The sequence below is a fragment of the Microcaecilia unicolor genome, chromosome 1, assembly GCF_901765095.1.
Source record: "Microcaecilia unicolor chromosome 1, aMicUni1.1, whole genome shotgun sequence".
In the NCBI taxonomy this organism is placed as follows: Eukaryota; Metazoa; Chordata; class Amphibia; order Gymnophiona; family Siphonopidae; genus Microcaecilia; species Microcaecilia unicolor.
This window is the reverse complement of record NC_044031.1, coordinates 118,163,054-118,177,238: the sequence shown is the minus strand read 5'-3', so window position 1 is coordinate 118,177,238 and position 14,185 is coordinate 118,163,054. Positions and strand designations below refer to the sequence as shown.

The 14,185-nt window shown below is 44.3% G+C and overlaps 1 protein-coding gene across 1 annotated transcript in view; it reads right to left on the bottom strand.

The window, feature by feature from the left end:
- ST8SIA6 (ST8 alpha-N-acetyl-neuraminide alpha-2,8-sialyltransferase 6) overlaps positions 1 to 11,165 on the bottom strand; it is a 158,355-nt gene extending 147,190 nt beyond the window's left edge. Inside the window, exon 1 of the mRNA XM_030189932.1 lies at positions 10,988 to 11,165. Within this exon, the coding sequence (XP_030045792.1) occupies positions 10,988 to 11,100 (113 nt within the window). The 5' untranslated portion in view covers positions 11,101 to 11,165. The remainder of the gene's footprint in view (positions 1 to 10,987) is intronic.
- Between the last annotated feature and the right edge of the window lie 3,020 nt (positions 11,166 to 14,185).

Genomic DNA, 14,185 nt, shown 5'->3' with positions numbered 1-14,185 from the left:
TGGAAAGGACAGAGAAAACAGATGCTGGATGGAAGAGGGGGAGAGGGAAAGGGGAAGACACGAGATGGAAGGGGCAGAAGAAGAAGGAGCAGACACTGGATCAAAGGGGGAGAGAAGACAAATGCTGGATGGAAGGGGCAGAGAGGACAGATGGCTGGATGGAAGAGGAGGGAGAGAGAAAGTGGAAGACACTGGATGGAAGGGGCAGAGAGGGGTAGATAATGGATAGAAGGAGCAGAGAGAGGGGGAAGACAATGGATGGAAGGGCAGAGAGAGAAGAGGCAGACACTGGATGGAAAGGGGCAGAGAGATGAGGCAGACACTGGATGAAAATGGGAGAGGGGGAAGGTGCTGGATGGAAGGGAGCAGTGAAAGAGGGATGATGTTTGCTGGAAGTGGGAGTGAGAGAAAACAGAAGTTGGATGGAAGGGGGCAGAAAGAGTAGATGCTGGATGAAAGAGGGGCAGAAAGAAGGGGCAGACACTAAATGGAAGAAAGGGGAGAGGGGCAGATGCTGGTTGGAAGAAGGGAAGAGGAAGGGGGCAGATGCTGGAAGGAGGTGAGGGAGAGAGGTGCAGATGCTGGATGGAAATGGGGAAAGAGAGAGGGAGAAGATGTGGGATGAAAGTAGGGGGGAGAGAGATGGAGCAGAAGCAGGATGGAAGTAGGGGGAAAGAGAGGGACAGATGCTGGATGGAAATGGGAGGAGAGAGAGGGAACAGATGCTGGTTGGAAGTGAGGGTAGAGAAAGGGGCAGATGCTGGATGGAAATTGGGGAGAAAGGGGGACAGATGTTGGATGAAAGTGATGGGAGATAGGGGCAGGTGCTGGATGGGCATAGGCACCCCGTATAAGAGACTTGGGGAGCCCAACCATGACCTTCCCCACCTACCTCCTCCTCAAATTCAGCCCTGGACCAGCCATTAACAAAATTGTATCTTCTGCTGGTGTCTATCCCCCACTGAGCCCACTCACTCCCGTATAAGAGACTTGGGGAGGCTTACCATGACCTTCCCCACCTGCCTCCTCCTCAAATTCAGCCCTGGACCAGCCATTAACAAAATTGTATCTTCTGCTGGTGTCTATCCCCCACTGAGCCCGCTCACTTCTTTTCTTACCGGCTCTGCTGGAACCTCCCCCTGTAACTTCCTGCACCGTATGTTCTGGCAGCAGAGCCTGGGGCTGTGACTGTGAGCCTGAGTGTTGCAGCATGCGTCTCTTTTCAGTCAGTCACCAACCAGTCAGGGAGGGAGGTAGAGGATCGAGCAAGCTGGTAAGTGTTGGAGGGGGGGAGGAGCAGGAGTAGTATTTGGGTCTCTTATTGCTTTGCTGAACAGGAGAGGGTGGTTGTAAATGAGAGTCCCAGGAGGAGATTTAGCAATGCATTAACACATGGTACTGCCTGGTCACCCGATTGTGAAAATATATAGATGCTTCATTCAGCAATTCTTAAGACTTTTTTTTGTGAAATAGGAAATGATGGTGACTGGTGAGGGAGGAGAAACAGAGGAGTGATGAAGCAGTGGATGATGACGGGAGGAAAGATGGGGAGAGATGTTGGATGGTGGTGTGGGGCAAGACAGTGGGGCAGAGTTGGATTGGGGCAGAGAGAGAGGTTTTATACGTTAAAATAAAAATAAATATTTTGTTTCATGCAGATTTCTTTTGTTTGAACATAAATAAACTAGTAAAAAAGGCCCGTTTCCGAAACCAATGAAACGGGTGCTAGCATGTGGTTTTTTTTTTGTGTGTGTGTATGTGTCACAGAGTTATTTTGTGTGTGTGTGTGTGTGAGTGTGTGTGCAGGTTGTTGACGGCTGCAGGGGAATGCTGGAACATTTATGCGCTGCAGGAATCAGCGTCGTCTTTTTCCGGGTGCTCGGGGAATCCCCGAGGTGGGAGACAGCTTGCCTGAGGCTGGGGATGGTTGGGCACGTCCTTGGCCGCTTCGGCAAAAGGGGAAGAGGAAAGGGGTGGGGAGTTACCTGCAGCCGCCTGAGAAACCATGTATTCTTTGTTTGTTTTGTATTATTAGTTTGCATTTCTGTTGAAGAAAGAGTGGATGCCTTTCGAATGATGGAGGTGGTGCGTCGGTGTGCGGTTGTTTCGTTAGTTTGGCAGCCAGTCTCCAGCGATTCCTAGGCAGGGAAGGAGTACTCCTCCCCCTTCCTTGGTCGCTGTTTGCTGCTGGCTGGGTCGCGGGTAATCCTTCCAGCTGGGCCGCAGCTTGTCCTGTTCGCCCACGTCCCAGATGGTGACGAGCACGTTGTTTTCTGGCTCCTCTGACTCCATGTCAAGCGATCCCAAATATAGTCTGTGCTATAGGCCCTCTGGCACTCTTCAGTACTGGCATTAGGCATTTAAAAATTTCTCCCCCCCCCCCCCCCCCCGGTCTATTTTTGCACATACCCACAGCAGGAATATTCTTCTCTCGTTCCAGCAGTGGTTCTGTGCTCTCCGTGCTGCCCAGATAATGAGCCATTCTGCTGGGGAATGCTCCTCCCTTATTGTCACGTAGTTTCCTCTGATTGGTCCGTCTTACGTTGCCTAGTGTTGCCTGGGAACGGTGTTGTGATGGTCCTTTGTGTTTCAGAATGTTGAGTGTGTTTTTTCTGATTGGTCCGTCATGCGAGGGCGGGGCAGAGAGACATGGTCAGTGTTGTGGCTTCACCACCATGAATCCATGAACCCTTCAGTGAGTGACTAAGTGACTTCCGAACGTTGTCTTCAGAATGTTGAGAGTGAGTTTTATTATAGTAGATGGGCTGTAAGCCCCTAATGCAGTCCATTGGTTTTCTTATATTTTGTTCTTGTGATGACTTATACTGTGCCAAAATTTAAAACTCTTATCTCTAACTGGTCATTAATAAAAGGAGCTCATTGTGAACACTATCCACTCTAAACGGTTGTTTTGTGGCTGTACATGAGGAATTGTGATATTATGATCCCTTGTTTCAAATAGTTGACGGTCTGTGTTTTCCATATGGGTGGTATATTAAGGTCTGCCCAGTGTACTATTTACAGTGCTGCCTTTTCATGCATAATGTTCTTGCTCTTTGAGTCCTCGGAGTTAGTGCTGTTATGGTACAGTAAGGTTCTGAGTGTGTTTTTGCACGTTTGTGCATAATGTTTGTGGTTGAGGGATTGTGTGTTGGCCTTACTGAAATGGATGGAAATAGCCGTTTTTAATAATTGATAACATTTTTGAATAGTATACATTGGTTAATATATGCTTTGAGCAACCATTTTATTCTTTGACATGTGATACATATCTAATATCTAAATTGAATAAAAGGTATTAATTGTGACTATTTTACTTTTACTTTTTTTTCTGTGTGTTGTCTAATTATGGATGTAAGCCCCATCCCTGGCACCACCCCTAATCCCCCCCCTTTAGCCTCCCCAAACAGTTGGGCCACCGACCACCTATGTGGATGGGGGATGAAAAAGGGCACTCGCTGGATGGAAGGGGGGAGAAAGAGGACACATGATGGAAGGGAGATAAAAAGAGGGCAGACACTGGATAGGAGAAGGGTAAAAGGGCATATGCAGGATGAAAAGGGGAGAGGGCAGTTGTTGGATAGCGGAGGAGGAAAGAAAGAGGATAGAATTAGTGAGAAACTGAGGAAATAAAAGGAAGTGAAAAAGGAAAAAAAGAGAGAACTGAAAGCAATCTCATGTAGATTGTAGTTAGCAAATGATAGTGGGAAGGTGGAGAAGGCTTGAGACAAGACAGGGGCTCGTGAAGATTGTGGATGACAAAAGCACTTATTTCTCATACTTGCAAAAACAAACAAAGCCCAGTGAAATAGGAGAACCAGGTTGAGGGAAAGAGATGGCAAGCTGTATGTAGACACAGTAAAAAGAAGGAAATTGAAGACTGGATAGTAGGAATGAAATCTGGAGAAAGAGGCAGAAAAATAAACTGAAGATACTGTAGCTGAAAGGAAAAGGTGAAAAGAGAGAGGAAATTCTGGCAAGAGTGTTAAGAGAAGACAAAGAAAGCAGAAACCAGAGACTGGGACTAGCACAATTAGAAAAAGTAAATGGCCAGACAAGAAAGGTAGGAAAAAGAATGTTATTTGTAGCTTAGGATAAAGTAGTGTGGTAACTGTACTAATAAATATAAATAGAAAATGGAAATAAGTTGATGTATTTTTATTGGACTAATTTTAATCCTTTTTCTGACTGACTTTCAGAGACCAAAACCTCTGTCCTGAGGTCATGACACAATACCATAACAACACTATGGGGTCCTTTTACTAAGGTGCACTAATGAATTTAGCACACACTAATGATTAATGTGTGCTAAATGATAAGACGCCCATTATATTCCTATGTGTGTCTTATCATTTAGAGTGTTCTAATCTTTAACGTGCGATAAATCTATTAGCACACCATAGTAAAAGGACCCCTATATTATCCTGACCTGAGGAATGTGCTTTTAGCCTCTGAAAGCTAATTGAAACATGTGGTATTTTATCATATTTTCTATTTGTTGTTTTATTTGTGTTTGTTAATGTGTAATTTATTTATTTATTTGTTACATTTGTATCCCACATTTTCCCACATATTTGCAGGCTCAATGTGGCTTACATAGTACTGTAAAGGCGTTCGCCAATTCCAGTAGAGAAACAAATACAAAATGATGATGTTGTGGTCTAATAAGGTTCATGTGTTACAGACACGTTAGGGAATCATAGAGAGGGGGAGTTAGGAGTGACCATTACGAGCTTTGGTTTCGTTGTGTTGCAGGGTTCAGGCATTTTGTTGGGTCGGTAAAGTATGCCTTTTTGAACAGGTTGGTTTTTAGTAGTTTCTGGAAGTTTAGGTGGTTGTACATTGGTTTCACGGCTTTCGGTAGTGCGTTCCACAGTTGTGTGCTTATGTAGGAGAAGCTAGAGCATAAGTTGATTTGTATTTGAGTCCTTTGCAGCTTGGGTAGTGGAGATTTTAGGTATGTTCATGTTGATCCGATTGTGTTTCTGGTTGGTAGGTCTACGAGGTCAGTCATGTATCCCGGGACTTCGCCGTAGATAATTTTATGAACCAGGGTGCACATTTTAAAATCAATACATTCTTTGATTGGGAGCCAGTGCAGTTTTTCTCGGAGGGGTTTGATGCTTTCGAATTGCGTTTTTCCAAATATGAGCCTGGCTGCCACGTTTTGAGCGGTCTGAAATTTCTTTATGATTTGTTCTTTGCATCCCGCATAGATTCCATTGCGGTATTCTACATGGCTTAGTACCATTAATTGTAACAAATTGCGAAATGTTTCCCTCAGGAAGAATGGTTTCATGCATTTGATTGCAATGATTGCAATATGTCAGTTTTTGAACTATATATATATATATATATATATATATATATATATATATATATATATATATACATTTTTTGCACAAAACAGGGGGACATGTGTCTATCTTGCTCTGGCGTTGCACTGTATGCAGAATCTGACTTCTTGGGGGTTTAGTTTCACTTTTGTCTATGTATTTCTATAATTACTTTGTGGTTATTTATTGTTTACTGAGTGAGGGTCTATTTGTGTTCTGCATGTGTGAAAAAGGCATGGTTTGCTGTTAGCATTGACTGTGCAGGGTTGATTTGTACTATTCTGGCTTGTTTAGTTTTGCAGTATGTTTTATTCATGTTCCATCGCTCACTGCAGTGTTGGTGGTGCTGTCTTGTCCTCAGTAGGTCCCTGTTGAGTGATTCATGGAATTTACTGCTCTTACAGTATGGTAGAATTGCTCTATAGGTCCTGAATGACATTTGTAGTGGGTTTTTTTTAATTATTTCATGTTATACCTGATTTTTTATTTAGCTCACATCTTGCTCAGACAAGGCAAGTTATATTCCAGTACAGTAGGCATATTCCTATTCACTTGAGTGTTTACAATTTAAGTTTTGTACCCAAGGGTTAAGTGACTTGTCAAAGATCACAAGAAGCAGCAATGGATTCTTAAGCCTGGCTTCCCAGGTTCTCAGCCTGCATTAGCTATACCTAATGTTTGGTAACTCAACAGCAAACTGAAGGCTAGCTGAGCGAAGCCTGGTGGCTATTTGGCAACCTGCCAAAAACATTGATTAAGTAACATGATCATCATCTGTCCAGGAGCAGTTTCTCCAAATGGGCTATTTTTGCACATACCATGACAGGGAATGAACCTCACTCCTAAGACAGAATATGTGGAGTGTGATCTCAGTCTCTCAAATAATACTTGCATTGTGCCAGACAACTTCTTTCTGGAGTTCATAAGATCTAATGTTCTTTTTAATCAAGCCTGTGGCACCCAACATGATGGGAAATATTTCTATATCTGTCTGTCACATTTTATTGGTCTCAGACTGCATTTCTTGCTACTTGAGGATCTTCTCTCCCTCCATGTGATTCAGCAAGTAATCGCTTAGGACCGACACCTCTATAATCAATGCTGTTCTGGTGTTTCTCTTTTACTGCTGTATCCAGTTTTCTGGCATCCAGCATTGTCTCTCCTAGTATGGTGATTCTTATGTTCTTATTTTATGGTTTCCAGTGACCTCAGGATTTCTCTTACAATGCTACTGAACATCACACGGCCAACAGGAAGATGCTAGACTGGGGAACTAGAGCTAACTGAGAGCCAGCCTCCCCGTAGTGTGTATCTATAAGAAGTGCTCACAAGATAACGTAATGGAAATTTTTTGCTCATATCAATTCAGTCCTTAGAGGGAACATTAGGGGTTAACAGTAAAATAATACATTGATAACTACACCCCTAAGGCAGACATGCTAAAGCAGAAAAGAGGCTACATTCATTTCCATCCCTGTTTATTCCTGAAATGTATGCTCTGCTCAACTGTAAAACTGAATACTTCACATGTCCAAATCTTTGATTAATTTGTAGTAAAAAAGCAGTAAACAAAGTATTGCTCCTTTATTACCTTCATCCAACTCAAATTGCCTTTGGTGAATAACAGTTCTACTGAGAAAAGAAAAGAAAACCCTGAACCTGAGCAGCGTGTTTTGTGTTTCCTTCATTCAGGTGAGATGAGCCTCCATAGTGAGCGGAGACTGATGATCTTTAAATCTAATTTAGTACAGTTTACAGTATTTGAAAAAAAATATTTTCAAAAGGAAGCTAACTAGCGAGGTCAGTTATATGTGGAAGACAGTGCTATGACATAGCAGGACAGGCAACACCCGCCCCCCTCCAAACACACACACAAGTCCTCCATCTTCAGCTCTGATAACATCATTAATTGTAATCTTTCCATTTATTTTTATATCCATGAACATAGGATTTTGTGTGTGTGTGTGTGTGGGGGGGGGGGGGGGGGGGGGGGTTCAGTGTCTCTTTTTCTGCATATCTTTTTCTACCTATGCCCAAAACTATCACAAGATTGCTTATAACATACAGTCTCTTTCCACACGGATCACTTTATAAGCTAAATACGAATAAATTAATTAATTAATTAATTAAGGAAAACATATTTAAACAGTTTCATTGTGCGTGTTAACTGATTGCCTCATTACAGGGTGTCCATAGCTGTACCAGGTTTCTAACCTACAAACAAATGATCATGGAGAGAACCCAGACAGCCAGACACCAAGTATAAAATTAACTGGTCTGCTAAAGCTTACCTCAGTGGGAAAAAATAATAAGAAAGAAAAACCTTATCTTTCCCTCTCAGCTTTCCCAACTCTGACCTGCTCTCTACGTTTCAAGAGGCAGCATCGGACGTGCCCCCACGGACACAAAAGCTAAGACTATGTACATCAGCCAAATTTGCTATTGACATCATGGGGCAGATCAGATGCCTTTTCATCTGATTTTGGAGAACGCAGAAAAATATATGCAACCTGTTTAGTCATAGAGGTGCGAAGGCAGTAGAACGAGAGGACATGAAATGAGATTGAAGGGGGGCAGACTCAAGAAAAATGTCAGGAAGTATTTTTTCACAGAGAGAGTAGTGGATGCTTGGAATGCCCTCCTGCGGGAGGTGGTGGAAATGAAAACGGTAACAGAATTCAAACACGTGTGGGATAAACATAAAGGAATCCTATTCAGAAGGAATGGATCCTAAGGAGCTTAGCCAAGATTGGGTGGCAGAGCCAGCCGGTGGTGGGAGGTGAGGATAGTGCTGGGCAGACTTATACGGTCTGTGCCAGAGCCAGTGGTGGGAGGCGGGGCTGGTGGTTGGGAGGCGGGGATAGTGCTGGACAGACTTATATGGTCTGTGCCCTGAAGAGGACAGGTACAAATCAAAGTAGGGTATACACAAAAAGTAGCACATATGAGTTTGTCTTGTTGGGCAGACTGGATGGACCATGCAGCCCTTTTACTCTCCATATAAATGCATTAAACAAACTGTCATTGAATTGTTGAGCCAGGTTAGGCTGTGAAGGAAGTTCACTGATTTGCATCCTTATGGAGGTTGAAGTCCTAGCTCCCTGTTTCTCTAGGTAGTTTTAAGTTATGCTTTTCTATATATTTGGCTTCGTGGCCTCACACATTTAAAACTGAATTTAAATATTTGTTTCCTTATATTTTGCTGGCACCTTTTCACTGTAGCTCAGGGCGAGTTGCAATTATTTCCCTTATTTAACTCATGGCAAGGGGATCCCTCATCAAAATACTGGTAATTTCCTCTGCATGCTGTCCACCTATCTGTTTTTTTGGGGGGAGAGGGGGAGTTATCAACGTGGGCTACAGTTAAGATGGGTTTTTATTTATTTATTTATTGGCGTTTATTAACCTCCTTTATGAAGAGATTCGCTCAAGATGGTGTACAGCAGGTACAGTTTAACATAAAGCTTACAATTTTGTTAACAGCAGAACAATAGTAAAATAACCAAGAATAAACATAAATACAATAAATGAGGTAAACTTGAAAACAGTAAATTGAAACCTAATAATACAACTACCTTGAACCAGTAAAAATACACATATTTAACAGCATGAATTCAAATACCAGAGATATTAGCGAAATAGTAATGATACACCTAATAGGAATACATTAGAACATTCAACTAACATAGATATGATGCTAAAGCTTTTTTATAATATGGCTTACGATATAGCTGAGGGACCAAAAGCAGATATACGATGGGGACACGAAGGTTGGTATAGAGTCAGTTGGGATAATTTGATGGTTAGCTAAACTCAAGGCAAGTTCTTTGTAAAGTTAAGCAAGATAAGATAAGCTGGGTTATTTTTACACGGGGTCTCATTGCATAAAATGGGACACTGTGCTAAAGTGGTGATAAAATAACCCATCTTTAATGGTAGCCCACTATGATAACTTCCTCCCTTTGTTACTAATAACCCAGATTAACAGTAAAATAATACATTTTAATGGCGGCCCAAGTTGATAACTTCCCCTGTTAATGCCCCCCTCCCCCCACAAAAAAAAAACAGCTGGCTTAGATCTGCCAGAAATAGAGCAGGAAAGTGAAAAATCAAAGAAAATCTAAAATAATTATCTCAAGAAAGGCGAGGAAGATATACAGATGAGTATATGGGTGTCTCTAGCTTTTAGTGCACGCTTATTTTTAGAACATACTAACAACACTAGTGCACCTTTGTAAAAGGACTCCTAAGTTCTTACTGAATGTCAGCCCACCATTCCCATATCTCTCCCCCCCCCCCCCCCCATTTCTTTTTAAGCCCCAACTCCTCACATTGAAACGAGTTTGTTTCTAGTAAAGTTCTAAATTGTATAACAGCTGCTAAGGCTTTTCAGCTCTCATACTGGGCCCTGTCAAAGACAGATTTCTCCAGCGCCATGTTCATCCATTTCGGTACAGAAGTAAAGGTTAACGAACAAGCTGTATGGTCAACTATCACCTACTTATTTCTGCTGCTGTATGAACACAGTTGCAGGAGGTGCCCTATTTTGTATAAGTCCCCCTTTAGTGTAAACTGTCTGACTTTCTGAGACGGGTAATTTTTTCATTCAGGGAGGGAATTCAAAGGATTAAGAGTTTCTTCTTGATATACCAGCTCTCCACCCTAGCTCACCGGTGGATTTTGGAGATGGTGGTATATATCATATTCGTTTTCACAGACTTTAGATTTGCTTGAGTTATCTGCAGCAGGGTCCATATGAATAAAATGGACCCTGCTGCTGATAACTCGAGATCATCTTCAGTAAAAGACCCCCCCTTAGTGATTAAAGCCCAGCCTGATTTTATTGATTGGTGACTGCAGTGGTCTCCCCATACAGCTGTTAAGAAGATCCAGTCTTGCTTAGATTTCAATATCGGTGATTTAGATGGGTTGTGGAAGTAGGTTTTTGGTGTGGTGTGATGTCAGCTTTGCTGCTGAAAGATTTACACTGGAGTAGTAAATATGCAACATAAGTAAGGCACGGTGTGCTTTTCTAGCTAACCCGAGCTTTTGTGTAATGAGCGACCACAAGATTAAAAAATACATGCATGGCCAATATTCAACAGTTTCCAACCAGATTTAGCAAAAAAAAAAAAAAAAAAAAAAGTGCGGCTGAGTGCATGAAAATACATCTTGGAATAATCTAAGTTTCAGCACGTTCAGTTGCCAAATCAAAGTGGTTATACTTATAAAGCTGAACAAGTCGTGGCACCTTTTGACTAAGGAATCAACATAAGAATTATTTAGTGTGGTGAAGTTATGATACGGCGATCTCCTCTGACAAGCATCATCAGCTCATGTGAAACAACTTCTCTGGTCACTTCTGTTGCTTGAATAAAAGGTGCACAGCTCATCACGAAGCCAGTCACCTGCAGGCCTGAACTCCGATCTTCTACTGGACTGCAAGGAGGGGCTGAACCCAGGGCAACAGGCACAAGGGAGCAAACCTCCCCAAAAAATCATTTCCTCCCTCCCCAGCGAAAGATGACCTATGACAGCGATCCCTCCCCGTGCTCACACTGAGACATCGAGTCCAGGCAGCAGAACCCCGAGCGCCTCCCCCCACCCCCCCGTACCATAGCCACGGGGCTTCTGGTGCCACTGGTTGTTACCTGTGAGGGAGGCTGTCCTCTCGGCTGAGCCAGAAGCTGAGGGAGACCAGGACCAGGCAGCTTCCCAGGAAAAGCAACAGGATGGTATTCTTCATTCCGTTGATGCAGGACATGCCGGGCAGCGCTGTGCAGAGGCACAGAGCGGCGGGATCCCAACACGGGCACGGGCTTGCAGCAGCCTTCGCCGCCTGACAGCGCTGCACAGGCAAAAGCAGTGACAGCGGGAGCGGCGCTCAGCGCCGACACTGCCCCGCCCCTGCCCCGATGACGTCGCCGAGAGCCCCGCCCCTCCCGGCGCCCAGATGCTGCTCCGCTGCAGCCCAGCCCAGTGCTGGCTTCTCCCACCTTACTCTGGTTCCTTTGTTGTACTTTTTTTTACGTTTTTATTAAAATTACGTAGAATAAAAAAAATAAAATAAAAGGAGGATAACAGTGAGGTGGTTTGACATGGAAGGCTGACATCTGTTATTGTATTAGTTTCCTTCTGTGATTTTGGGTCGCTTTGTGGTGCCCATTTCCAGGTCCAGAACACCCTGATAAAGCAAGGCTCCTCTGTGCTTCTTCTCCTCCTCCTCCTATCTCCTTCTCTGGAAACCTTTGCTCTGATAAGGTCTCTCCATAGGTGCCAGCTCTGTCGGTGCTTGAGCATGCCCAGTATTCAGCAAATGCCTTTACTTTTTGTGTAGGGTGCGGTAATTTGAGATGGGTTTGCAACCCCCAATCACTCTGAAAAGTTGACTCCTATGGGTCTCTCTAATAATCCTTTTACTCTAATGTCTGCTCCTCTACACCCCCCTTCCCTAAAAACAACTCCTTTGCTTCACTTCACCCAGCAACCTGTACCTTTCCTCCAGTAATCTTTGCACTAACTCTGTCTTGATAATGTCCACTTAGGAGTCAGTGCAGAAAGCCACATGGTAGAGCCACACGTGTATGGCTGAGTCCTTGGCTTCTACTGCAAGCCTAAAACCACATCATGCAGAAAGCTAATTCTATGCAAATTTTGTGTGCACAGAACTTGTACACTAATCAAGGGATGCCTGACAGACACAGACATATGCACAAAGGTTCAACAATAAGAACATAAGAATAGCTACCTTGGGTCAGACCAATGGTCCATCTAGCCCAGTATCCTGCCTTCAGCAGTGGCCAATCCAGGTCACAGGTACCTGGCAGAAACTCAAATAGTAGCACCATTCCATGCTTCCAATCCCAGGGCAAGCAGTGGATTCCCGCATGTCCATCTCAATAACAGACTATGGACTTTTCCTCCAGGAACTTATCCAGACCATTTTTAAAACATGCCATAAAGGTATTAACATGCAATTTCATTGAGTGGCCTCTGGTCTTTGGTACCTGTTCAAAATAGCCCCAATAAAAAAAGCTCTAACAAAAAGGCCCAAACACAAAATAGCCCCCCCCCCCCAAAGAAAAAGAAGACAAAAAAGCCCCAGGCAAGTCAGCCCCTGACAAAAAGGCCTGCCCACAATCTGGACCCTGACAAATGGGTCTACCCCTGAGTATTTTAGCTGCTTCTGCTGCTGCAACTGTGTGTTTTCCCGAGTCCCACTGCTGCTTTGAGCTGAGGTATGTCTCCCCTTTGCCCCAGAAGTGTTCCCTCTGTTGTGTCCTGCCTCATCTGATGCAACTTCCTATGTCCACATAGGCAGGACACAACAGAGAAAATGCTTCCAGGGCCAGCTGAAGCAGCTTGTTGACACTGCTGGTGGACCACATGATTGTTGGAGGATTGCCGGGGGGGGGGGGGGGGAAGGAGGGGGGGGGAGAGATAGGTAGGTAGAAGGAAGAGGGAGACATGTTGGACCATGTTGGTAGGTGGTGATAGAGGGGGAGGAGATATGCTGGACCTCAAAGGGAAGGAGACAAGAGTTTTTAATATACTTCATATTTTTGTGAAGAGCTATGGTCTATTTTGTTACAGGGGCTATTTTATCAAGAGACTATTTTATTAGTGGCCATTTTGTCAATGGCTATTTTGTCCGGACAATTTTGTTCATGCTATTATGTTAAGGTGCCGTTCAAAGAAGAGTAACCTAAATGACAGAGTGAATGGAACTGCGCCCATATGAGGAAAGGCTAAAGAGATTAGGGTTCTTCAGCATGGAAAAGGAATGGCTGAGGGGAGATATGATTGAGGTCTACAAAATCCTGAGTGGTGTAGAACAGGTAGAAGTGAATCGATTTTTCATTCATTCAAACAGCACAAAGACCAGGGTACCCCGACATAATAGCCTGGACAAAATAGTCCAGACAAAATAGCCCTGCTCCATGCCACTCAGGATTTTGTAGACCTCAATCCTCTCCCCCCCTCAGCCATCTGTTTTCCAAGCTGAAGAGCCCTAACCTCTTTAACCTTTCCTCATATGAGAGCAGTTCCATCCACCCTATCATTATGGTCTCTCTTCTTTGAACCTTTTTCTAATTCCGCTATATGTTTTTTGAGATACGGCAAACAGAATTGAATGCAATACTCAAGGTGAGGTCATGCCATGGAGCAATACAGATGCATTATAATATTTTTGGTGTTGTTTTGCATGGGTATGGGTATGGGTTTGGTATGGGATTTGCGTTACAAGACGTATGAGGAGAAACTTGCGGACCTGAACATCTATACTCTGGAGGAAAGGAGAAACAGGGGTGATATGATACAGATGTTCAAATATCTGAAAGGTATTAATCCGCAAATGCACTGGCATAGCAAGGGCGGGGTGGGGGGCGGTCCGCCCCGGGTGTCAACGGGTGTGGGGGGGTGCTCCGCTCTATCCATCCACACCCCCCTTGGCATGGAACCGCCTCCCCCCCCCGACGCAGTCCCCACCTGCCAACCAGGTTCCAGCTCCGTCCACCCCAGCGTGGCGCCTCGCATCTGCAGTGCTGCTGTAAAAAGAAGAAAATCGCCTCCTCGTCGGCCATTCCCTCACCGTGTCCCACCCTCTGACATAACTTCCTATTTCCTTGAGGGTGGGACACAGAGGGAAGGGCCGACGTTGATGAGGCGATTTTCTTCTTTTTACAGCAGCACTGCAGATGCAAGGCACCACGCTGGGGTGGACGGAGCTGGAACCTGGTTGGCAGGTGGGGACCTTGTCGAGGCGGGGGGTGCGTCGTGTTGCCCTGCACCCAGGGGGGGTGCGCAGTGGCAATCCGCCCTGAGTGTCAGGCAACCACGGAACGCCA